This window comes from Galleria mellonella, unplaced genomic scaffold, assembly GCF_026898425.1.
Source record: "Galleria mellonella isolate WM207_F2 unplaced genomic scaffold, CSIRO_AGI_GalMel_v1 utg377, whole genome shotgun sequence".
In the NCBI taxonomy this organism is placed as follows: domain Eukaryota; kingdom Metazoa; phylum Arthropoda; class Insecta; order Lepidoptera; family Pyralidae; genus Galleria; species Galleria mellonella.
Window position 1 is genome coordinate 847,461 of NW_026442089.1, and position 24,607 is coordinate 872,067.

Genomic DNA, 24,607 nt, shown 5'->3' on the forward strand with positions numbered 1-24,607 from the left:
GAAGGGGGGGGGGGGAGGTAGGGACCGGTTAAGGGTTAGGTTATTATCTGCCTTCCTCTATTGGAGGGTTTTGTCAGTAGTTACCACGCTTGACATACGGATTGGCAACCGCAGTTAGGCGTTAAAGATATTTTAAAAGGAGCGCTACCATCCCTCGAAAATTAGGTTACCTTAACCGCCTCTTACGACACCCACGGGAAAGGAAGGGGTGGCCTAATCTATGCCGGGACTACACGCCAATTACTAATATAATAATCATTCATAATTCCTTTATCAAAGATAACTACTTGCATATTGCACATGTAGTATTGTATGCATTTTTCGGGTTCTCCGTTCGTTCGTCTGTCTGTCAAGTTCCTTTTTCTTAAGAACCATATATACGGTAAGAAATTTTCATGCATATTATTTTATATTTATATAAATATATACTAGCTGTTGCCCACGGCTTTGCATGTGTGGCATCGTGTTTTAATTTAAATTTGAAATTTCAAATTTTCAATAGTCCTTCCTTGGCGAATGCTTACCTTATAGAATAAATCTATGTTCCAAACTGTAACTCTATAGACTTCGTAGTTTTGACTACGTGTTAATAGTTAGTCAGGATGAATGATTTTATATATATCGTATACTCTCTGCCTACCCCCGGCTCTGAGAGACAAACCGTGATAATATGCAACAAATTATTAGAAATCTTACAATGCTATTGCTCTCCATTGCTGCCGACAGCGCGTCCACTGCGTTGCATAGTTCTTGTAGTTGGTCTAGAAGCTTCTTCTTTTCCTCTTCGCTCGTTTGTTTTTCAGCCGTCTCTTTAACTCCTATTTAACATAAAAATGGCTTACTGCATAACAACTGTATGAATAGAATTTAAACATTCGAGCAACATCCAAAATTTAGGTGAATATTTGTTATTATACCTAATTGAAACATTTTAATTAGAGATAATAACAATGTACCTACGAGAGGAAGATTTTGTACAAAAGTCGTTTGCATGGACACCTCTGTCCCATTTGTGTTTTTACCGTGAAGCAGTTGTGTTTGCATGGCTGTGTTTCGATTTGAAGAGTGAAATATGGTAGTGAATTTACAGGGCACAGAGGCATAACACCTGAGTCCTCAGGAATGGCAACGCATGGGGTTATCATGGGCGAAATAGTATACTCTGTTATGTCCATGGTACTGCTCATGTCTATAGGCGACGGTTACCACTTTCCATCAGGTGGGCCGTCAGCTTGTTTGCCATTCTAAGTTGTATAAAAAAAATTTATCCTAATGTTTGTTACACGAAAATCAAGTAATATAAAAAAAAAATATAATTTTAGAAAATCTTCCGTTTTTATTCATATCCATACATAAATTTTTAAACTTATGACGACGCTATCTTTTGATATTGCAGTTTGGCGCAGTTAAAACAATAAATGTTGAGGTAATAATAAAATTAATGCACCAAACAAAAACTCCAGTATAAATAATGAATCGTTACCTTTTACAATCGCCGGCATTTCCGCTTTTACGGTTTCCAATATTTTCCGAGTTTCCGATATGTTCGAGTCGTTTGGATCTACAGGTAAATGGTATTTTAATTTAGAAAAATATTTGTAGTCTAGTGTTATTTAATTCATTATAATTGTTACTTCATTTTCTCGCACTGTATAACTATGTTAAAGTGAATGCTGTGAATACCTTTAATAGGCATGTGCATTAATATTGTATTGTATTTAATGTTTGTTATATGTGTTATAATGCAATATGCTGTTGGTGTTCCTTAAATAAATAAACAAGTAAAAAACAGCTGATTATATTGCAATACAAACTCTGCCTAGATACAAGTGCATTATTATAAAATACTTGCTGAAATTCATTTTACACTAGCAACCCGCCCCGGCTTCGCACGGGTTCTTTACAGGAAATGTAAAATAGCCTATGTTACTCCGAGGAGATATAGTTTTCGATAAAATTGTATGACTAGTTTTTGAGTTCAAACAAATAAAAAATAATTCATCGTTTCGTATATTAATTTACTTTGACACACTACCTAAACTTTCGGATACGACCGGCTCGATTTAATTTGCATTAGAAAAAATAATCTTCATTAAATGGTCAAGCTAAGGTTTAATACCGTATTTGTATTAATCCTTATAATTTCAAGTACATTATTTTAAATTAAAAATTAAAATTGATATAGTATGTTATTCTTAAGAGATAAACAAATGCCATCGCGGACTTTTCTGTAAAAGATACACAATTCCCACTTACATTATTTTGTTATATCTCAAAGTGTTTATATTAAAAGCTCCCAGATAGCGTATTTTTTTTTTGACACCTCCAACAAATATCGTTATATTTTAGCCATTATACGCAAAAACTTCGCCCTTCCCATAAAATTATAGTAATAAATAGGTGTAACTCACCAGCCAGATAGCTGACGATCTTCACCGAGCTGGAGTTGAGCCGATTCAGCCTCCTCACGAAGTCCAATGACATGTCCTTGCGCATGGGCACTTCTCCACTCTGTCCATGAAATTTTAAGTTTATTGGATATATTAGAAACATTATCATTAATAGCACAGTATTATAATTATAAATTATGCTTATTATAATAATAATTAGTGGCCGTGTGGTCCCGGCATAGACCCCACTCCTTCCTATCCCGTGGATGTCGTAAAAGCCGACTAAAGGAAGGCGAGGAATGGGCAGCGGCGCCTCTCTTAAAACATCTCTAAAGCCTGATTGCGGTTGCCAGGCATGGTAACAACTTGCAACCTCCCCCCCCCCCCCAAAAGGGGAGGCTTATGTTCAGCAGTGGACAAGCAGAGGCTAATATGATGATGATGATGTACGATCATGATTATGTTCTTCAAATAAAGTATATTAAGGTTTCCTCAGGGTCAGCAATGCGCACGTGACACTCCTAGTGTTGCAGGCGTCCATAGGCTACAGTGACCATTTACCATCAGACGAGCTGTGTGCTTGCTTGCCACCAGGTAAATACAGCTACGACATTGCATCCTGTCAGGTCGACCTCCACGTGGTTCCTGGAAACCATCGTGGTATAATTTTAATAAAATCCTCACAACTGACCTGCTTTCATCGTCACCTCTTACTGGTGCCTTGCCAGCGTATACCGATAAAAATAATGGCATCTAAAAGTTACAGTTAAGCAATATAACTTACAATAGGTTGTTGTGGATTGGAACTCAAATTGGTGACCATCATCTGCTGGACAGTAACTAGCTGAGTGCCGTGCGAAGCCACTGAACCTACGATAAATAAATATTTGAATATTTTGTTCTGCAAAAGAAAAACCGACTTCAATTGCAACAAACCCAGTTCTTTAAAAATTTAACTAAAAATCTAGAGAGGTAGGGCACAGTGGGAGACTCTCGCTCATAAATGCAACCGCCCGCCTGGGAAAGGACCTCCACCTTGAAGAAGTTCGCAGTTAAACATCGCTGTTTTAAAAGCGTCGTATTCCTGCGGGGAGTCAGGTTTCCAGTTCCATCTTGGGGAGGGATTGTGCCGATATTGGAGGGACCAGCGTGTTTTAATACTGTCTTCGTGCTGGGCAGGCGCGAAGTGCCGACACAGCGTTCAGGTAGACCCGGTGAAACGGTTGCTCGCTGGCCGCCCGCAGGTTGTTGGGCTCCCGAACACAGGGATTGCCTAATCTCCGCCCTGGGAGGCTGAACCGCCGCCTGTGCATAATCCCTGGTGTAGTAGTCGTGGCAAAGGAGAAAACTGGAGTGGACCTGGCTACTGCATCAGTGGGGGGACCGGGGGCCGGAAGAGTCTGCCGGAAGACTAGTCACAAACTGCAGTGACTCGGGAGACTGAGGTCGCACTTTCTTGTTCCTTTACTTTAGAATCAGAACAGATCACTAAAGGAGAACATTTTGGGCAAGAAATATCAACAAAGCATCTAAATTTAAAATATTCTACAGTTATATTCATCTGATGTTATGACTACCTGGTTGAAAATTGATAAGTTTCGATGGTCCAATAAACGTCTCTTCGACAATTTTCGATGGACCCTGACCGACGTGCTGAATGATGTTCCCTCTGGAAATATACATTTTAACAATTGTAAGTATTAATTCGACAACTTTACCATAAAATAACATCAAAAAATGTATATGTAGCAATTATTTTTCTCTATTATAACAATGATATATTTTAAAGATCTTTCCAGATAAACCAATGCTCTGTTTTAATCATTTACATCGCATTAAAAAAAAAACAATTACTTAGATACTATGATATTTTCTTCGCTGATGGCAGCATGTTCTTGAAGAGTGTTATTGTAGACACCAGCTAGTCGCTTTCCTATTATGTCTATATAGCCTTGCAGGATGTCGCGAATGCGGATCGCGTCGTTGGTCTTCACGCAATATTCTTTGTCACTAAAAATTGGATTAAAAAGTTTGTTTGATCACTTACATTTCTCTAGAGTGGTCTCTCCACTTCTTCAAAGTTTACATGTTCATGCAGAGACATAGACATGACTCTTCGGGATAGATAATCTTTAAAAGGATTATAACATTTATCTACAGATCACACTCATGTTTTTGCTTCCAGTTAGTTGTGCTTGCAGGGCTATTTTTTGGCTTAATAATACCTAAATTACAGGGTATAGAAGCATAACAACTTAGTGCCAAGGAATAACAACGCATGAGAGGTACTGTGAGTGTCACAGCGATCTGTAATGTCCATGATACTGTTTAAATCAATAAGTGGCGGTACCATTGAGCCATGGAAAGCAATTGATAATCAAAATTTATGGCATATGTATGAGAGATAGAGCATAAAATGAGAGCTTAGATGCTATAAAAGTGTTAAAAATCTTAACTTGTTAATAGACTACCAGAGGGAGACTTTGTACAAAAGTCGATTGCTTGGGTACCTCTGTCCCATTCGTGTTTCAACCGTAAAGCAGTTGTGTTTCGGTTTGAAGGGCGGGATATGGCATAAATTTACTGGGTACAGAAGAATAACACCTGAATCCTCAGGAGTGGCAACGCATGGGGGACATTATGGGCGAAACAGTATATGTATATATATATATATATACTACTGTATAATATATACAGTGTTATGTCCATGGTACTGCTCACGTCTATACGCAACGGTTACCACATTTCATCAGGTGGGCCGTCAGCTTGTTCGCCATTCTAAGTTGCATAAAAAAAAAGACTTAATGACAACTGCACCTAGTCGACACTTCGGTGTTTTTCGTGCTTGAAAATATGAGACTAACCTGTATTCACCAAAGTTGAGTGAGAAGGTCTTGGAGGTGCCGACCTGATACGACTTGACATGGGTCAGCGGCCACACCTGCAGGATCTCTTTGGTCACTTCGTCCAAGCGAAGGATCGCTTCCGCATTAATACCCAAGAGACGTGGTATTAATTTCTTCTTACCTTTGTGTTTCTCCTGCAAAAGATTTAAACACACATTTTTTATACCACTAAAGTGGCAAACGCATACTAATGAAGCTTGTAAATAGTGACGGTAACTGGAGGGGGACTGTTAGTAATAGAAACCACCAGTCTTATTTCTAGGAATATAACAGACTAACTTTCATGCAGTCATCCTTGGAAACCATTGGTGAATTTGCTACGATAGAGCAAGTAACCTAACTTCATGATTACCTATTATTTCTTATTGGCATTGAAAGCAGGATTACTATTCTATTTTCAATCTATAAAAAAAACAAGTCTAGAAACTTACATTTTTGACAAATACATCTAAAAGAAAACTGCGAAGCAGTAAATAAAAGTGGCCGTGTGGTCCTGGCATAGAATAGGCCACCCCTTCCTTTCCCATGGGTGTCATAAGAACCGACTAAGGGAGGGCGACTGATGGGCAGCAGCGTCCTTCTTAAATATCTTTAAGCAGAACCCCCAAGGGGGAGGCTTATGTTCAGCAGTGAACGATTAAATGCTGATATGGTGATATAAAAAGATACTACCAAATTTTATTACGGTACTGACTTTGACCAAGAAAAAAGTGACTCCATAAGTAGGCAAATCCCGTGCAGTCTTTGTGTACAGGTACTTGGCATCAATGGAGCTGACGCCCTGGTGCTTCCTGTGCTCCTTCAGGATCTTCTTCTCTATCCCCCACGAACTCGCGTACTGCTCCGGGAGAAACTCCTTCAGACTGAGAACATTTTCTAGACTAAGAAATATATTCAACGTACCTAGGTTTTCTTCAAACTTAATATTATTAACTAACTGTTTCGCGTGACTTTGCTTGCATGAATCAGTATATAATTATGTGTTAAGTTAGGATATAATTTACCCGTATACATTATTATAACTTTTCTCAATGATCGTGGTAGTTCTCGTCTCTTATAAAGTATATTAGTCCAATTGTAATTTTAAATAGGACACAAATTAACTACCTATTTCGTAACCTTAGATACTTACTTCTCAATTAGTCCGGCCCTGTGTTTTTCTTCATGAAAATCTCCGTAACATATCTGACACTGGATACCGGCGAATACGACCGCTGAAAAAAAAAAAACAAAAATGTATTTATTTATTTATTAAACACAAGAAATATGCAACATGTACCTCGCACTAGGCGAAGTCATCTTGCAGGAGTCCATAAGGGATTACCTGATATTGTATTTATTTAAATCTTTATTGCACCAAAACATAAAAATAAACAATGACATATAAACAATTCAAGTAAAATACAGTAGCATGGAGTACAGATCAAAATATACATATAAAGGTACAAAAGGCGGTGTTATCGCTAGGGCGATCTACAGACAATCTTTGGTTAAAGGAGAACATATAGAAGTGGGCAGGTGGCGCAAGAGTGAATTAATAATTTTTACGTATAAGGCACAAAAGCATCAAATACATATTGTTTACTAGGCTACTTATTATAACAAATAATATATACTACATATACATACACGGTAGATTTGACATATATTTTTTTTTATTCAACTTAGAATGGCAAACAAGCTGGCGGTCCACCTGATGGAAAGTTGTAACCGTCGCCTATAGACACGAGCAGTACCATGGACATAACAGAGTATACTGTTTCGCCCATGATACCCCCCACGCATTGCCATTCCTGAGGACTCAGATGTTATTCCTCTGTACCCAGTAAATTCACGCCATATCCCACCCTTCAAACCGAAACACAGCCATGCAAACACAACTGCTTCACGGTTGAAACACGAATGGGACAGAGGTACCCAAGCAATCGACTTTTGTACAAAGTCTCCCTCTGGTAAACTAAAGAGACTTAGATTTTTTTTACTTTTTTATTAGACTTTTATTAGAGATAAACTTAAGAGACTGTAATAAATCTACATGAATAAAGATATTTTGAATTGTGATATAAAAATATATACACTAGGAAATATGACGAATCTCGTAGAACGAAATAAAGAAATAAAATAAGTAAGGAAAAGAGTAACTACAGTTACTCAGTTACAGTACTGAAAGTCTATTGTACAAATGTACTTGTAGATCGGTTAACCAATTTTACAGAAACAAACATGATAGAAGGGCATCGTTAATAGAAAACGCAAATAATAACTTTATAGGGGGGAAAGGGATTGTTAGTAATGGAGACTAAAAATCCCATTGCTAGCAATATACCCAACCAGGTCGACCTCCTCGCGGTTCCCCCTGGAAACTATCATGGTTAATTCCTGATGAATTCATCATGATGGGCTAACTGGCCTGTTTTCATTCTCATCGATCACTCTTCACTGGTGCTCCGCCAGCGTATCCCATTAGCGCAGGCGGGGTTACCATTCCATTTTCATCCACCAAAAAAAAAAAATATATATATAACTTTATAATTTATTTATACAAAAATGAAAGGATATCTAGATGAGCCTATTCGTTACGAAGATGTAATTCATGGAAAACGCTGCACAAGCGGCAACCCTCACACAGCGCATCGTACCACCTGCCGTGAGGTCATTACAACGCAACGCGCCGGCGACTTTCCGAGGAAACTGCCATTGTTCGCGGCTTTTTTCAAGTTTGACCAATCGACACCTCATTGTTTTTGTAATTAGAATTAAATTATTAATTTTAATATTATTTTATAATTTTTTGATTTTTTATTTTTGTATCCTTCGACTGTAGTTTTTTTTTTTTTTATCTTACAAAATTCTTACGAAAATTCCGTCACATACATACATACATATCTGTCACGCCTGTCTCCCATTAGGGTAGACAAAAACGATGGAACGCCAAATGCTTCGACTCAAACAAACCTCTTTCGCTTCGTCCACATTCATCAATCTTTCCATACACGCTCGCCGGTTACGGGTACTTTTAATGTGGCCCTTTTTCAGCACGTCGCCTATTTGGTCGACATACGACCGTCTAGGGCGACTTTCATTGGAAAATAGGTACGTTTCTTATTATAATAACATGTATTATTAATTTCATAATTAAAACAACATAATTAGCAGTATAAAAATATATAATAATAAACTCTTAACAGCACTTATACTAAATAACTAAAAAAAATTTATGTTTATAAAAAAAATACAGTTTTATCTGTTAGTATTCCCGCCGCCCGTGTCCGTCTGGGCGTCCTTGTTGACTATTTGCTCGAGCTCGTAATCCTGTACCACTTGGAAGATCTTACTCTTCGCCTGGTTCAAATAATACGGTGAGAACTTCCTTAGCGTTGTACCAACTGTTATTAAGAACACGTCTATGGGGTCTGTCGGGTTCAATTCCGTATAAACAGTATCATTTTCTTTTGAGCCGGACCCCTCTTGATTACGCCTTCTCACGTTCAATTTAACCTCTTTCGTATCTGTAGAGTCGTATTCATTCTCGTCGACGAACACAGTCGACGGCATCTCCACTTCCGTCAACTGACCAGTTTCCTCGTCTAGGAAGTCGGGGTATTCCTCGCTGGTGTTGGAGGCGGGCTCCTTGAAGTAGGGCAGCATGAACGCTAGCTCCTCCTCGTACTTGTAATTGTATATGCGGTGGTGAGGGTTCCTCAGCCGCTCCTTCACCTTCCTCCGCATCATATCTCTGATGTTGATCCATCGCGATTTGCATACTTGTCCTGGAAAATATATAAATGAAATAAATAACCTTGGATACTTTACATAGAATGAAAGAAAGAAAGAAGAAAAACAGAAAGAAGGAAAGAAAGGAAAGGAAGGATAGGAAGGATAGGAAGGAAAGGAAAGAAAGAAAGCTAGTAGTTGCCACGTTTGGCAAGCGAATTGGCAACCGCAGTTAGGGTTTGGTTGTCTTTTAAGAGGGACGCTGCTGCCCATCCCTCGTCAATAATGGAGTCTAACTGCTTCATTAACAGCAATATACTCATCATATATCAGATCGACCTCCACGCGGTTCTCCCTGGAAACCATCATGGTTAGTTCTTAGTCAAATTCGTCACGGTGTACCAACTGCATTCATCCTCACCTATCATCCCTCACTAGTGGCTTACCAGCGTGTATTGATAGCGCAAGCGTCATCATTCCGTTTTCATTTATTAAAAAAAATTGTTGATAATGGTATGGTAACCCCGCCTGCACTATCGGTACACACTGGCGGGGCACCAGTGAGAGATAACAGATGCGGATGAAAGCAGGTCAGTTAGCCCATCCTGGCGAATTCAACTAGAATTGAACACGATGGTTTCCAGGGGGAACCACGCGGAGGTCGACCTGTTAGGATATATTGCTAGTTCTTTTTTTTTTATACAACTTAGAATGGCAAACAAGCTGACGGCCCACCTGATGGAAAGTGGTAACCGTCGCCTATATACATGAGCAGTACCATGGACATAACAGAGTACATATACTATTTCGCCCATGATACCCCCCATGAGTTGCTATTCCTGAGGACTCAGGTGTTATTCCTCCGTACCTAGTAAATTCACACCATATCCCAACCTTCAAAACCGAAACACAGCCATGCAAACACAACTGCTTCACGGTTGAAACACGAATAGGACAGAGGTACCTAAGCAATCGACTTTTGTACAAAGTCTCCCTCTGGTAAATGTAATGTAATGGGACTATTTGAACCCCCATTATTAACAATCCCTCCCCCCCCCCCCCCCCCCCCCGCCGGTTTATTTTTACCGCGCAATATAATTTGTAATCAAACTGAACTCACCAGGCCTATTCAGCGCATCGCCAATCTTCTGCCAAACGACCTCCCTAGCGTCGTAGTCCACGTACTTCGTGTGCCTCGAGTTGTATAGAATAGGGTTGTCCTTCACCAGCTCGAGTAGCTTCAAATCCAACGCTTTGTTGAATGGTAGAGGCATCGTGTCGTGCACAGCGCGGCCCCGTCTCGCGGCGACTGGAGGCCGGCGCGGCCCCGTCACGTGAACAACGCGCGCGGTACGGCAACGTCGCACTCGTCACAGATACGGATACGCGTCGAGGCGGATGGGCTACGTAGCCGAATTAGCTATTTATATGCATACTTTTTTTAATGCATGATAATGGAATGCTAACTCCGTCTGCGCTATCGGTATACGCTGGCGGGGTACCGGTGAAGGATGATAGATGAGAATGAAAAAACAAGTCAGTTAGCCCAGCGTGATGAATACATCTAGAATACATCTGAATTGCTAGCAATGGGACTGGTAGTCCGCATTTCTAACAATCATACATGCTTATGTAATAACATAGTTACTATGGTTATATATTACTATAGTTACTATATTGGTGACCCGCACGCATGCTAAAAGTAAAGAAGTTAAGAGGCCGCCTGTAAATCAGCGCTGTATGAGTACATCTCGCTGGAGCTGTATATATATAGCAACAGCTGAGGCGGCTTCAGCAACCAGCAAAATTAATTGTTTTTTTTCTTTTTATTAATGTTTTTTTTTAAATATTATTATTAATGGTAATAAAGATTATCTATCTATCAAATAAATAATTATAAATTGTACCTAATAAAAATATTATTAAAGTCATGTTCCAATAATAAAATGTGCGATTGAAAAATTTCCCATGAACATAGAGCTATGGCCGCGTCGACCGCATTAAAATGACGTAGTTTATCAGTCACAGAGGGGCGAGGCGTGGCCGCGAAGGAGCGGGCACGATGCGAGCACCGCCCGAGACGTCACGCGTACCAACTAGTGATGATATAATCGTTAAGTATCGATTTATTAATCGGTAATTCGAATGGGGCAGCTACTTTAATAATCGATACATAATCGGTTTTACGAAATAATAAATGAAGAGTAACCGATTTATAATTAATCAATTAAAGTGCTATTGTTACTATTTAAATAATGGATTAAAAAAAAATGATCGATCATATTGTTTTGAGGGAGGGAATAGATTATTATTATTGGAGACTAGCGGCCCCATTGCTAGCAATATATCCTATCAGATCGACCTCCACACGATTCCCCCTGGAAGTCATTGCGGTTTACTGTTGTGAAATTCGTCATGATGAGCTAACTGACCCGCTCTTATTCTTATTACTGATAGCGCAAACGGGATTACCGTTCCATCACACCTTAGAAATACATTATTTCGAAGTAGCAATAATCTATTTTACTAACAATAGTATCGCTAGATTATTCCTTATTCAGGACATAATATTACTACTACATGTCACTTAAATTATTATTTTTAATAATAACAATTACAATAGTAAGTAATTTATGTCAATTTAATTAACTATTTTTTAACGCGCCACCTACCTATTTATGCTTTAATTTTTTTTACCCAAAGGTTGTCAGGATTTGTACTACACTATACTTATTGAAAATTGTTCAACAAATCCTGTTATGTTGGTGCAATAAAGTGTTAAATAAATAAATATTTCGACGATGATGATAGTACTTCAAATCGATACTATAAACTTAATCAATTGTGACTATCGATAGGCCAATTGATTTTTTGTGTAAGTAAATTTTTTCTGAGTGAAGACGATTAAATAATCGATAATCGATTAGTACGAGTAGCAACACTATATGATAACCAGAGCTGGCGATTATGGCGCGGCGCCGGGCACGATGCGCGCCAGCGGATGGCGAGACTTATGAATGTGTGCGTTCACTAGTGACATTGATTCTACATATAACTACGAGAACTCATGAAATACTCGCACACAAATAATATAATTTCTCCCAAATTCGAAATAAAAAAAATGTAATTGTAATTTATATTTGTTGTTTTAAAATAATAGGTATTGTCCAAAGCTTGAGCAAAATAAAAAATACCAAATAATTTCAATATTTATTATTTTTCATCAAATACAATTCTACTAATAAAACAGAAAAAACAAATATAGTTGCAGTACATTTAAAAACTAACTCTTTGATCTTTTTGTTTTCTAATTTAATGTTAACACATTTGAAACACTTGCTTTGTGTCTTTAAAAAATACGGTTTTTGAGACAAAATATTAGCGTGTAATAATAATTATTTATTTATTAGATAAATGCCAAAAATATAAAAATACAGTACTTCCATCGCTTTTGATGATTTCAAAACTTCCGATTTGCAATATTCGAACCACGTTTCAATGCGTCCAAAAAAAATTATACACCAAAAATTAATAAAAAATATAATTTTTGATCAAACATGCAGCAAAAACAATACTGGAGAAAGTCATGACCCCTTTGATCATTTCTCATGTATTATTATTTTACTTTAAAATAATTGAAACGCCTTTTTTTCTGAATGTTTTGTGACCATTACAATAACTTCTGTAGTTATGTCATTTACGGAAGATACATTGTATCAGATGTAGAAACCTTAACATCGTTTGATTTCTGAACAATTTGCTGTAAATCGTGCTCTTGTACAACTGTAAATATTTTACTTTTAGCTAAATTTAAATGGTATGGAGAAAATGTTTTCAAAGTTGCACCGATACTAAGTAAAAACGCATCTACCGGATCTGAAGGATCAAAATCAGATGCCATTGTAGTCTCACTAAAATTCGACGTCGCTGGTTTCTCTTCTTGTTCATACGACCGTTTCTTTTTCTTTTTTGAGCCCTTGGAAACTTTATTTTTTGTCTTTTTAATGGAGTAATCTGAATCATCGCTCTCGTTTGAACAGTTCATTTGTTGGTCGCATTCCTCCGTGTTCCAATCTTTGTCGCTTTTGTCATCGGATTCAAACTCGGTGTTCTGAATCAATATATCTCGATAGAACGGCCTCATAAACGACAGCTGGCTCTCATACTTGTACAGTCTATTGTGAGGTCCAGGATTTTGCAAACTTTTTCTTATTATCCTTCTGTTCACGTCTCTTATATTTATCCATCTAACTTTACAATCAGCGGCTGCAAATAGATATTTTTTTATTAATCGAATTACTAAATAATACAAATTATGTATAATTATTACTGGACAATTTATTGTAATAATAATTATTCAGCGATATTAAAATAAAGAAAAATGGTACAACCAGATGGTATAATTTTAAATGTATGTATATTATGGTCTTATGTAAATAATTATATCGGTAATAATATTTCATATTAATAATTAATAGATATTAAAGTTAGAGAAGAGTAGATTAAGTTATGTGTCTAACTTTATAAATAGATAAATAAAAGTATAGTTACGTCAATATTCACGTAATAATCACATATAATAAAAATATAAGTACATCACCAATTGATACAGTAATATATATTAAAGATGGGCTAAAAGGAAATATCCAAAGCCATAAAACTATCTAAAAAAAAAAAAACATTTATTCATTACCATTCATTACCACGGCAGGCGAGGCAAGTTCCCGCAAACGCAAACCGTGGTACGGGCCACGTCGTTAATTGTAAATGTACGAAATCCACTCACCGGGTCGTTTCAACTCATCTCCGATTCTCTGCCACGCCACCTCCCTCGCGTTGAAGTCCATATATTTCGCATTGTTGAAATCGTACAATACCGGATTGTCTTTAACAAGTTGTATTAATTTAATGTCGACTTTCTCGTTGAACATTATCCAAGCTTCAGACGTCGTTGCAGCGACCTGCGCGGTTCGGAATGAGGCGTCGTATCCGTGTCGGCGGTCGGTCGGGTGGCGATCGATTCGGGCGCACTCGGGTCGGGTCGGGCCCGCGCCTCGGTACATCGAGGTGTATTCCTAGCTAGTTACATGTAGAGCAAAATATACTCTATTGTGTACTACAAAGATATTGAATTAAAGTGTACGATAGAGAGAGATATCGTATGAGAGGTCGTACACGCGACGCGTGGTCGCTAATATTGTGTGAGGAGTTCATTTCGAATGCAGAATAGCGCTTACAATGCAGAGGTTTTGTTTACTAACGCACCGTACAAAACTCGTTTGCGATAGATGTTTTGAAAGACCTTTTTATAGTTTAACCGCCTCTATATTGCAGGTAAACAAACACATTGTATTGTGTAATTTTTTTTTAAATGGATGATAATGGAATGGTAACCCCGCCCGCGCTATCGGTATACACCGGCGGGGCACCAGTGAAGGATGATAGATGAGGATGAAGCAGATCTGTTAGTCCATCGTGACGAATTCAAAAATAATTGTTCACGATGGTATCCAGGGAGAACCACGTGGAGTTCGACCTGATAGGGTGTATTGCTAGCAATGGGTTCATTAGACTACTAACAATCCCTTTCCCCCCTGTATTGTGTGATTCATTCACACAATACAATGTGCTTACCTGCATTATAGTGCCTTTTTTTTCTTTTTGTTTAATGGGTGATAATGATTGCCAAGAAGCCCTTTTCCCCCCTGAATGAAGTGCCGGAAACGAATCTATTTCAGACTAATCTAGGAAACGAACTAATAAAATATATATTAAACATTTCTCGCTATGTTAGCGAGTAGGCTGGATTCTGTCTACATGAATCATTGTATTTTGTTGCATGTCGAATGAACCCAACTATAATTATATATGTAATAATTTGTAATGATAAAGATAAATTTATTTGCAAACATGTGTACGTAAGTGCAAAGACATACTTGTTCATTGTAGGATTTGTATAGTTCTAACATGTTTTGCTAACATTGGCGTGCAAAATGTTCTTTCAAGGACATTGGCACTTTCAAGTGCCTTACAACATAAATCCAGCCATTTCAAAATATACTAGTAGTTTTGTAAAAATTAGAGAGAACAATATTAACAAAAATCATAAAATTAGGTAAAATATAAAAGTGTGTCCTGGTAACCTTAATAAGAAATTATTTATTTATTATTATTTCCTCTGTTACTAACATAACAAAATTGTAACTGAACGATGTCTGTATATAGCGGATTTAAAAAAAAAACAAAAAAACATAAGAGATCTTAATAAGAACTGTAGAAGCTAAACAGCATTCTAAAAGTAATAGGCGACAAATATAACTCGCCTATAATTGGGCATTTCATTCAGATGCTGATCTAGTCGGCTGGCAAACATCTGAGTGAACTGCTTTAATTAAATTAATTTGCTTTACTTTTTTACTAACATAGTTTGTAAGAAAACTGTTACTAACAAAATGGACCAAATTACAGTCTGAGTAATAAAGTATATTATTATTAAATCAATATTTTTTAGAAATTTCGACTGTCTACAATATGTTTGTCCGGTAACAACAACAAAAACTACTGCACCAAACTGAATTCACTGTCTTAATCCTGAAGATCTAACTTAAAAACTGGCGTATAATTTATTTTGACGCCATCTAGAAGAAATCTATTTCATTGTCTTTCCCAATTCTGAACATACGAAGTAGCGGGCAGAAAGCTAGTCAATAATACGCCACTGACCTTTGTCCTCAGTAACGGGGTGCTTCCCGTTGAGGATGGCGTCCCTGGCCTGCAGGTACAGCAGGTTAAGCTGCACCGGGTCGCGCGCGTCCACGTTACGATCGGAGTAGAAGAGCCGTCTCTTCAGCAGCAGCCTCTGCCGCGGCCCGACGCCCTGCTCGCGAAGGGTCTTGTGCTTGTCCAGCCATTGCACTGGACATAATTGGAATTGTAACTTGTTTATAGTACCTACTTAGAATGGCAAGGAAAGTTACGGACCACCTGATACAAAATGGCAACAGTCGCCTAAAGACGTGAACGACACCATCTGGCAGAATGGACATCACAATCGACACTGCAGCTCGTGGTACCCCTCATGCGTTCCTGACGCCGATGATGTTACGCCTCCGTACTTTGTAAGCCTTGTGATCCTGGCATAGTATGAGCCACTTCTTCCTTTTCCATAGATGCTACAGCTTGACGATTAAGTTCCCGTACTTGCCTCTTACAAGAGGCGAGTACGGGAACTTAATCGTCAAGCGATGGGAGGCAATGTCCCTCTGAAAGCATCACCAAAGCCTAACTGCGGTTGCCAACCCGCCTCCCAAGCGTAGCAACTACTGGCAAAATAGGGGAAGGCCTATATTCAGTGGACAGTTAACGGCTGATATGAAAATGATGATGAATTATTTTCAATGGCTCTCACCGTTGTCATCCGTTTTGAGTTTCTTGCTCAGTTGTTCCAGCATCACATCCTTCTCCTTCTCCTGTTTGACCCTTCTGAGGGTGAGGGTGCCTGTTGCTGGCATTGGCTTCTCCTCTTCTTCTACGTCGTCGTCGGGGCACTACAGAAAAATAATAGAAAATGATCAAACCTTTAACAAATCTAGTATCTGTTCATTTTCTTCATCACTACATTTCCTTAAATTGCTTCATCACTTTACTTTCTACACTAGATTATCCTGTACTTGTCGTGATGCAGCAATATTCTGAGGTATGACAGCTAGCACAACAAAGACATACAGGTACACAAATACCCGCTCAGAGGGTACAGATTGTTAGTAATGGGAATTAGTTGACCTTTTTCTAACAATATACCCTATCAGGTAAACCTCCATGAGGACCACCCTGGAAACTATCGCGGTTAATTCCTGGTGAATTTATTACAATGAACCTACTAACCTTCATCCTCATCTATCATTTCTCACTACCCGCCAGCAGAAGCTAATAGCAGAAATGTAAATAATATTCCCACCCACAAAGAGAGAAACAGGAAGACGCTGTATAATGGGTATGTTTTACAAATGAATGAACAGTACTCGTACAAGGGTGAGTTGCTATTTTCCATTTCTCTCAGTAGTATTAAGATAATGGCTACCAATTTTTAACCACGACCTTTTCCCAAACACAGTGCACAAAATATAAAGTAACCAATAAAGTGTAGATACCGACCAGTCCATACTCGTCGTGATTGGTGATGCCGATTCTGGCGCAGATATGCATCATCAGCTGCTCCACAGGCTTCGACTCGTCGATCAGTAAAGTCTTCACAGAACCTACACAGGACAAATAAGAATCTTATAAAGGTAATACTAGATCAGCATTTATGATGGATGAAACACGATAAGGAATTCGTCTTCTATCGTCTCCTATAGACAGACATGAACTACGCCATAAATTACAGAAATAACAAGCGACATCGATTGTAGGGATCAGTTTTTAGGACTAATCAATAAGCCTCTGTACTTTGCAATTTCAAACTTTATCTTAGCCTTTAAACGGAAACTTAACCATCCAAGCGCCTACCTACCTGATCGCAGAAATACCAATGTGCCAGAAATATCCATGAAGATGACTTTTGTACAAAATTTCTACCCTTACATACTACAACATGTAAGAAGAAGTTTATCAATCTCATTACTATTTCCAAGTGACTTTAAAAAATCGGTTCGAAGTACCCTTCTAAGTGGAAATGCGTTTTGATGTCAAAGTACGCAACTCACCATCTAGCATCCTAACTTTTAGATTTCTCCTCTTGCAGAGATAATGTAAAGTGTCGCCATCTCTCAGCATATAGTACTCAAGATTCCGGTGGTCCTCCAGCCAGATGCCGGAGAGATCGTCGTCCGCCGATGTAAGGAACAGCCCGTACTCTATAACAAAGTCGGTGGACCTGAGCATTACTATTATTACTTCTATATCTCCGAAGACGTAGAGTTAACACAATCTGGAACTCTTCAAAATAATGATTAATTCATTGTGGATTCATTCCAGAGTCGATTTACAAATTTCAATCAGAGAAATCAGTAGTTTAATTGGTCACACAACTGTATTATGTAAGTAAACGAGAAGAGCGCATTCCCAAACAGCGGGAATTCATCATCATATCAGCCTTTTATTGTCCACTGCTGAACATAAGCCTCCCCCTTGGGAAGTTCTGCCAGTAGTTGGTATGCTTAGCATTGTTCAGTTGCGGGTTGGCAACCCCAGTTAGACTTTAGAAATGTTTTAAGAGGGACGCTGCTGCCCATTACTCGCCCTCGCTTAGTCACCTCTTACGACACCCACGGGAAAAATTCGGGTAATCGCGTTTCGTCAAATCTTACGGTCGCTTATCATAAGGAGAGAGTCAAGATCAATCGCAAACAGAATGAAATAATACTTTAAGAGACATCAGATTGATATATTTCACTGAACTAGGTGTTATCTTACGGAAATCCATATCACTGACTATTTGGTTAGAATTATTTTGTTTAATTCCGCTACCATTAGTACGTGTGTGGCTGCCAACACTCGAAGATTGGCCACCACTATTACTAGCAGAAGTTCCACAACCTTCCATATTAGCCATCAATATTCGGCTGCGAACTAATTTAAATACGTCGTCCGCAGTTTGGATACCGAACAGTGATCTAATAATTTGCCTGAAGATGCCTCGTTTAGAGGTGAAATACGTTTCGCAAAACGTACGCAAACAAAATGGCATTCGAAGATTCAGGGCTAATATGGAACATTGTGGAACTTCTGGTAGTAATAGTGGTGGTTACTGTTAGAGTAGATAACCTCAAAATAGTTACTCCTGGAGTGTTGGCAGTCACACACACACATACTAATGGTAACGGAATTAAGCAAAATTGTTCAAATAAAATCAGATTGATGTTGTATACAGGGATCACCCAGTGATGATGAGAGCAAATGGTCTAATAGTGTTTTATCATCATCATCACTATGGCAGCTGAACCATCGGTAAGAATCGAGCTCAACACCTCATACTAGAGCGTTCACATCACTCGTACAATACCTTTGCCGTCATCTCCAGTGAGGATCTTCTCCTTGACGGTGGCGAGCGCTGTTGACACTTTAGACTTGGACTCGAACTTGACCGTCCGGGTCACGGCGCCCTCGTCCTGGACCACTTTCAGCGACAGTGGCGCCATCTCTTGTCTTAGAGTCCAGTCTTTAAATAAATAATTTTATCTTAGAAATTATATTGGTATAGTTTTGCGAACATAATTAATAAATAAACACGATAAATTATTATGAAACTATTATATTATATTACAGTTTACATTATGGGGTTCTTCAAAAAGGGTATATTAATGTTTCTTCAGGGTCGGCAACGCGCACGTGACGCCGCTAGCGTTGCAGGCATCCATAGGCTACAGTGACCGTTTACCATCAGACGGGCTGTATGTTTGTTGCCACCTTTGTAGTATAAAAAAAGTTATTATTCATTCAAATCTATTCAATAGTTGGGTATATTGCTAGCAATGGGATTCTCAGTCTCCATTACTAACAATCCCTTTCCCCCCAACCAATTAAATAGTACTCGTTTTTTAAAAAAAAACCTATCACCGACCGTCAGAACGTAATTTGCGCAATAAAGAAGTTATTATTATTATGATGTACTCTATAAATAAATATTAATATAGGTGGCTGTGAGGAGCGCTCGCTGCGTTATCAGTTTATCCTGTATACCAATTGTAAAGTACTATAAGTATAATAATTATAACGTTCATTGGAATGATCGTAACATATTTTTTTTTTTATACAACTTAGAATGGCAAACATCGTAAATGTAATGATACATTTTGTATATACCTTTTATGACTAATTTTGTTTTTGCTTTTAGATAATTAAAAATTGCAAGGATAAACGTTTGTTGTCAGGATGCTGACAAAGCTCAAGATGCTGCTAAAGATATCGCAAATCTATCAGCACAGCTATACTCTTGCCTGGATCCGAAAACTCAGAGACGAAGCAAGCTTCTTGAGGTAAGCCCTTTTTACTCTTAAGTTTATTTTTTTTATGCAACTTAGAATGGCAAACAAGCTGACGGCCCACCTGATGGAAAGTGGTAACCGTCGCCTATAGACATGAGCAGTACCATGGACATAACAGAGTATACTGTTTCGCCCATGATACAAAATATTGTGATACAAGGACAAGCCATATTGGTTAACCATATTCTTTAAAATCGATTGACCAACATTTAGAAGCTCATATATACTGTTGTTTTATATGTCGTTGGTTGTATATGTAAGTACAAATTACATATAATAATAATTAGGAAAATATAACTTGTTGAATCAACAAAACCAGCACCAGTTACAGGTTGCATATAGCATTGATTTGGCAAGTAAAACCGCAGCATACAGCCAGTATGGAAGATGCGGAAATCCTTTGAAAATGCATTTCATCAATTTACTTAAATGTACGTATAAGTTTCTCGAAACAATATTGAAATTCGACATCAATTAACATTGTTTCAACATTATAGTCTAAGCTTTAGGTACATACATACTAAAGTTAAGTTTTATGTTAACGTTTGAACATTTCAATGAATTATAAAAAAATAAATATTAAGAATAATAATAATAATAATATATTTTATTGACACCAACTTAAGTAGTTACAGTTATTCTTCTTATAAACTATTACATTTTTTTAAATACGCATCATACATATGATTTACCAGTAGCATCTATACTAGGCCGAGCCTGTATCATAGATACTGCCTTCTTCCAGCGACAAATAGGTAAAAATTAAAATGTTGCAATTGCGTGGGTAGATTTACATTTGAACTTGTACAAAATATAAATGAATTGCATTGTCATTAATCCATTCGCAGCTCGTAAACAGGTTTACAAGTGACCCAGCGCGACCACAATAACCACGAACACAAACAATATAATAACGTTATTTAACAAACTAATATAGTTTTTAATTTTATCTTTGTATATCTTAATGTACGGTTAATCTTAAATTTGTTTATAATAATAGTATATCGTAGATGTATATAAATATATATACATATTGCTTGTTTAAGGTGTATATTTTTAATGTTACATTTGCATACTATTTAATAAAGAGATGTATATAAAATGGTATGTATTATGTTTATGTGTGTGTATGTGTATGGGTGTGTGTGATGTTTGTGTATGTGTGCGGTTGCATGTGTATGTACTCATGTCATTTTACTGCTACAAGAAGATTTTCAATGTCATTGTAATTTAATGATTTTAGCCATACTGTTAGAATTTCTTTACATTTGAAGTAATTGAGGTGATTTATATCGATAATTTTATTAATTTTATTATAAAGCATAGGACCGAGGTATATTTGAAATTTATTAATAAAATAACTTTTGAAGGGAATTCTTTGGCAAACATCTTTTCTACGAAGTTTCATCAAATCCATGCTAAATGGAGTTTTTAGGTGTTGGGACAACACTGTATCTCTTACAAACATTTGTCTAATGGTTAGTACATCAGTATCTGCATATAATTCTATAGTGGGATATCGAAAAGGTTTGAAGGTCATTACTTTTAGTATTGCTCTCTGTGCTCGCTCTATTTTTAATAAATGGATTTTTCGTGCTCCACCCCAAGTAGTTATACAGTAACTTAATATTGACTGAACCAATGCAAAATAAACTATTTTAATTAATTTAGAATCTGCTATATGTCGTAATGTTTTAAAAATATAAATAAGTCGTCGTGTTCGTGATGATAGCAGGTCAATATGAGGTTTCCATGTTAGGGTTTTGTCGAGTATTGTATTAAACATTATAGATTAACTAGTTGTTTCCCATTGCTTTGCCAGCATGAATCGGTAAAGTCTAAGAGTAAAGTATAATAAATTTATTCAAATCCGCTTCGCCGTATAATCCTTAATTGAATAATGTTACCAGTTGTATTTAAAGTTGAAATGTTCAATAGTCCTTTCTTGGCGAATGGTTAACTTATAGAATAAATCTATGTTTCAAACTTTAACTCTGTGGACTTAGTAGTTTTGACTAAGTGTTAATAGTTAGTCTGGACAAATGATTTTATATATATTATTGCGGGTTGTATTGAGACGACGAGGGTTGTGAAAATGTATATTTCCAATAGCTCGGCTATAACTGACAAGGTTAAGAAATAAAAATAGTAAATATAAAATTTGGAAATTAATACAAAAGTGGTGGGGTGATACATTGACCTAGTACGTGCAATGTGGGGGGAAAGGGATTGTTAGCAATGGAGTTTGACAGCCCCATTGCTAGCAATATGCCTTATTAGGTCGACCTCCACATAGTTCCCCCTGGAAACCATCGTGAACAATTCTTGTTGAATTCGTCACGATGGGCTACCTGATCTGCTTCATCCTCACCTATCATACCCATCATACCGATAGCGCGTGTGGGGTTACCATTCCATTATCATTCATTAAAAAAAAAGTATGTGCAATGCTAAATTAACAATTATTAAATTTCTTAGTAAAACAACAGTTTTATTGCACTGCACGCATCAACATAGATATGGCTACATAAATAACAAAGGCACGAACATTATTTGCGAACATTTACATTTATATTATTCATTATTTATTTATAATTTGTTTAATATAAGCATTGTATTTCACTGTAATGAATTGTGAAGAGAAATAAATCTGTTTATTATTATTATTATTATTATAATGCATACGAATGCATTATGTGTACATGAGTACATAATACGTAAATGTTACAATATTCTTATGAAGAGTAAATACACGAACCCTGTTTGGATGTCGCAAAATTATATTAATAAGTATCTAATATACATGCATTAATGTCAACTTAGATTTTTTTTTCATGGGTAAAAATGGTATGGTAACCCCGCCTGCGCTAACGGGATACGCTGGCGGAGCACCAGTGAAGGGTGATAGATGAGAATGAAAACAGGCCAGTTAGCCCATCATGATGAATTCATCGGGAATTAACCATGACAGTTTCCAAGGAAAACCGCGAGGAGGTCAACCTGGTTGGGTATATTCCTAGCAATGGGATTCTCAGTCTCCATTACTAACAAACCCTTTCCCCCTCAATTTAGATGTTAGATTATATACAATCACTTTTACAAACAATTGCTCGTTTTTAAATAGATTTATCATGCAATATTTTCGATTTACATTAAATAAATAAACAACAATTTAAAATAACATATTAATTATATAAAAATGAAATAAATTCAATCTGATTATTTATATATACAATATTTCTGTTAAATCTGATTATAATATTAGTAGAAAGTAGAATTAACAATTGACTAATAGATTTAAGAATTGAAATTCACAGTAGAAACCACGCCTTTAATACGTATTTGTGATATCATTCTGCGAGACCTTTGTATAACTTGATAACGGGAATTTAATGAACCCATTTGTATATTGAAAAATCTATTCTATTTTAAATACCTACCTGCCTATATATCTCGATATAATCTCTTACAAATTAATTAAATTACATTTTTACTTACAAATTAACTTGTACGATGACAGTAATCACGCGCGAGCACACACTTCATTCGTAGGTACAAATAAATTGTATTGCTTTTTATCCTTTTATCCCGAAATAAACATTGTTTCATTGCGGTTGAGCAGCGCGTTTGTTTTCCTGCGACAGGCGCGGTTGAGGTAAACAAATAAATATCCCAAACTGATATGATACGTTATGCTATGTTTATTACAGAAATCCTGCATAGGACGTGTTCTATATGTCCTATACACACTCGAGAGCAATGAATCCGGGTCACTTATAAAAACCTATAAATCACGGAAAATAAGAATGCTAGCTTAATGAAATAAATTGTGTTAAGTAAACAATTAAATACTCCTTAAATAAAGGTATTAAAACTTCTTAGTTACTGCAAGGTTATGTTATAAAAAAATCAAGTTTAAAAAAGGGAGACTTTCGATGATGGATCTACAAAATTACTGCATTTGATTTTGCTTTTTGTTTTTTGTTTCTAATCTGTCATTTAAGTGGGTATATAAACCATATTGATAGTGTTCAATATTTATTATTCAACCTGTCGCTTACAACTGAAGAATGCACCAGAACCCTCACAATGCTGGAAACCGGCCGGAGTCAGCGCGATACAGCCAGGACTGTCGGTGTGTCGCTGTCAACAGGACAAAGAGTTCTCCGACGTTACGAGGAAACTGGCTCTAACCTGCGTAGACCAGATACAGGCAGAACTAGGTGTACCACAGCACGAGAAGGTCGTGCTGTGTATTATTCTAGTCAGATATTAACTTTTGCTTTCAACATTGTACATATCGTCATAGTCGTAGAATACTGACGGATCTGACAATGATTACATATATAGATCCATCAGTATTCTACGACTGTGACGAAATAGATTTTGAAAGTAAATTTTTTTATCATTATCTTTTTGTCAACTATTATCTGTCCACTGCTGAACATTGGGTTCCCACTATGGGAGGGTTTTGCCAGTAGTTCCCACGATTGGCAAACGGGTTGGCAATTGCAGTTAGGTTTTGGGTGATATTTTAAGAGGAACTTTGTACATAGTTGTCATGCTTGGCAGGCGGATTTGCAACCGCATTTAGGCTTTAGAGATGTTTTAA

General features: G+C 37.2%; 3 protein-coding genes across 3 annotated transcripts in view; all 3 read right to left on the reverse strand.

Annotated features, from left to right (window-relative positions):
• The window catches only part of LOC113521060 (talin-1-like), a 95,091-nt gene extending 71,441 nt beyond the window's left edge, over positions 1–23,650 (reverse strand). The window contains exons 1-15 of the mRNA XM_052897625.1: positions 23,494–23,650; positions 19,014–19,169; positions 17,716–17,865; positions 17,165–17,268; positions 16,419–16,557; positions 15,734–15,925; positions 6,429–6,510; positions 5,991–6,159; positions 5,255–5,430; positions 4,245–4,400; positions 3,968–4,059; positions 3,175–3,260; positions 2,412–2,511; positions 1,484–1,561; positions 697–818 (exon numbers count right to left, since the gene is read on the reverse strand). Of these exons, the coding sequence (XP_052753585.1) occupies positions 697–818; positions 1,484–1,561; positions 2,412–2,511; positions 3,175–3,260; positions 3,968–4,059; positions 4,245–4,400; positions 5,255–5,430; positions 5,991–6,159; positions 6,429–6,510; positions 15,734–15,925; positions 16,419–16,557; positions 17,165–17,268; positions 17,716–17,865; positions 19,014–19,149 (1,782 nt within the window). The 5' untranslated portion in view covers positions 19,150–19,169; positions 23,494–23,650. The remainder of the gene's footprint in view (positions 1–696; positions 819–1,483; positions 1,562–2,411; positions 2,512–3,174; positions 3,261–3,967; positions 4,060–4,244; positions 4,401–5,254; positions 5,431–5,990; positions 6,160–6,428; positions 6,511–15,733; positions 15,926–16,418; positions 16,558–17,164; positions 17,269–17,715; positions 17,866–19,013; positions 19,170–23,493) is intronic.
• Positions 8,446–10,394, reverse strand: LOC128201238 (uncharacterized). The gene is made up of 2 exons (XM_052897606.1): positions 10,131–10,394; positions 8,446–9,066 (listed from the first exon to the last, which is right to left on the reverse strand). The coding sequence occupies exons 1-2, from the start codon at positions 10,282–10,284 to the stop codon at positions 8,537–8,539; spliced, it is 684 nt and encodes a 227-aa protein (XP_052753566.1). The 5' UTR covers positions 10,285–10,394; the 3' UTR covers positions 8,446–8,536.
• On the reverse strand, positions 12,209–14,089 carry LOC113520207 (uncharacterized). The gene is made up of 2 exons (XM_026905473.3): positions 13,797–14,089; positions 12,209–13,276 (listed from the first exon to the last, which is right to left on the reverse strand). Exons 1-2 carry the CDS (start codon positions 14,071–14,073, stop codon positions 12,708–12,710), a joined length of 846 nt encoding a protein of 281 aa, XP_026761274.2. The 5' UTR covers positions 14,074–14,089; the 3' UTR covers positions 12,209–12,707.
• Positions 23,651–24,607: the final 957 nt, after the last annotated feature.

What these genes read in the sequence shown, in the direction of transcription:
- LOC128201238 (XM_052897606.1), bottom strand. Translation starts at nt 10,284, where the DNA reads ATGCCTCTACCATTCAACAAAGCGTTGGATTTGAAGCTACTCGAGCTG. An exon ending in CGATGCGCTGAATAGGCCTG is followed by an intron (nt 9,067 to 10,130) that starts GTGAGTTCAGTT and finishes TATATTTTCCAG; the next exon opens with GACAAGTATGCAAATCGCGA.
- LOC113520207 (XM_026905473.3), bottom strand. Translation starts at nt 14,073, where the DNA reads ATGTACCGAGGCGCGGGCCCGACCCGACCCGAGTGCGCCCGAATCGAT. An exon ending in AGATGAGTTGAAACGACCCG is followed by an intron (nt 13,277 to 13,796) that starts GTGAGTGGATTT and finishes ATCTATTTGCAG; the next exon opens with CCGCTGATTGTAAAGTTAGA.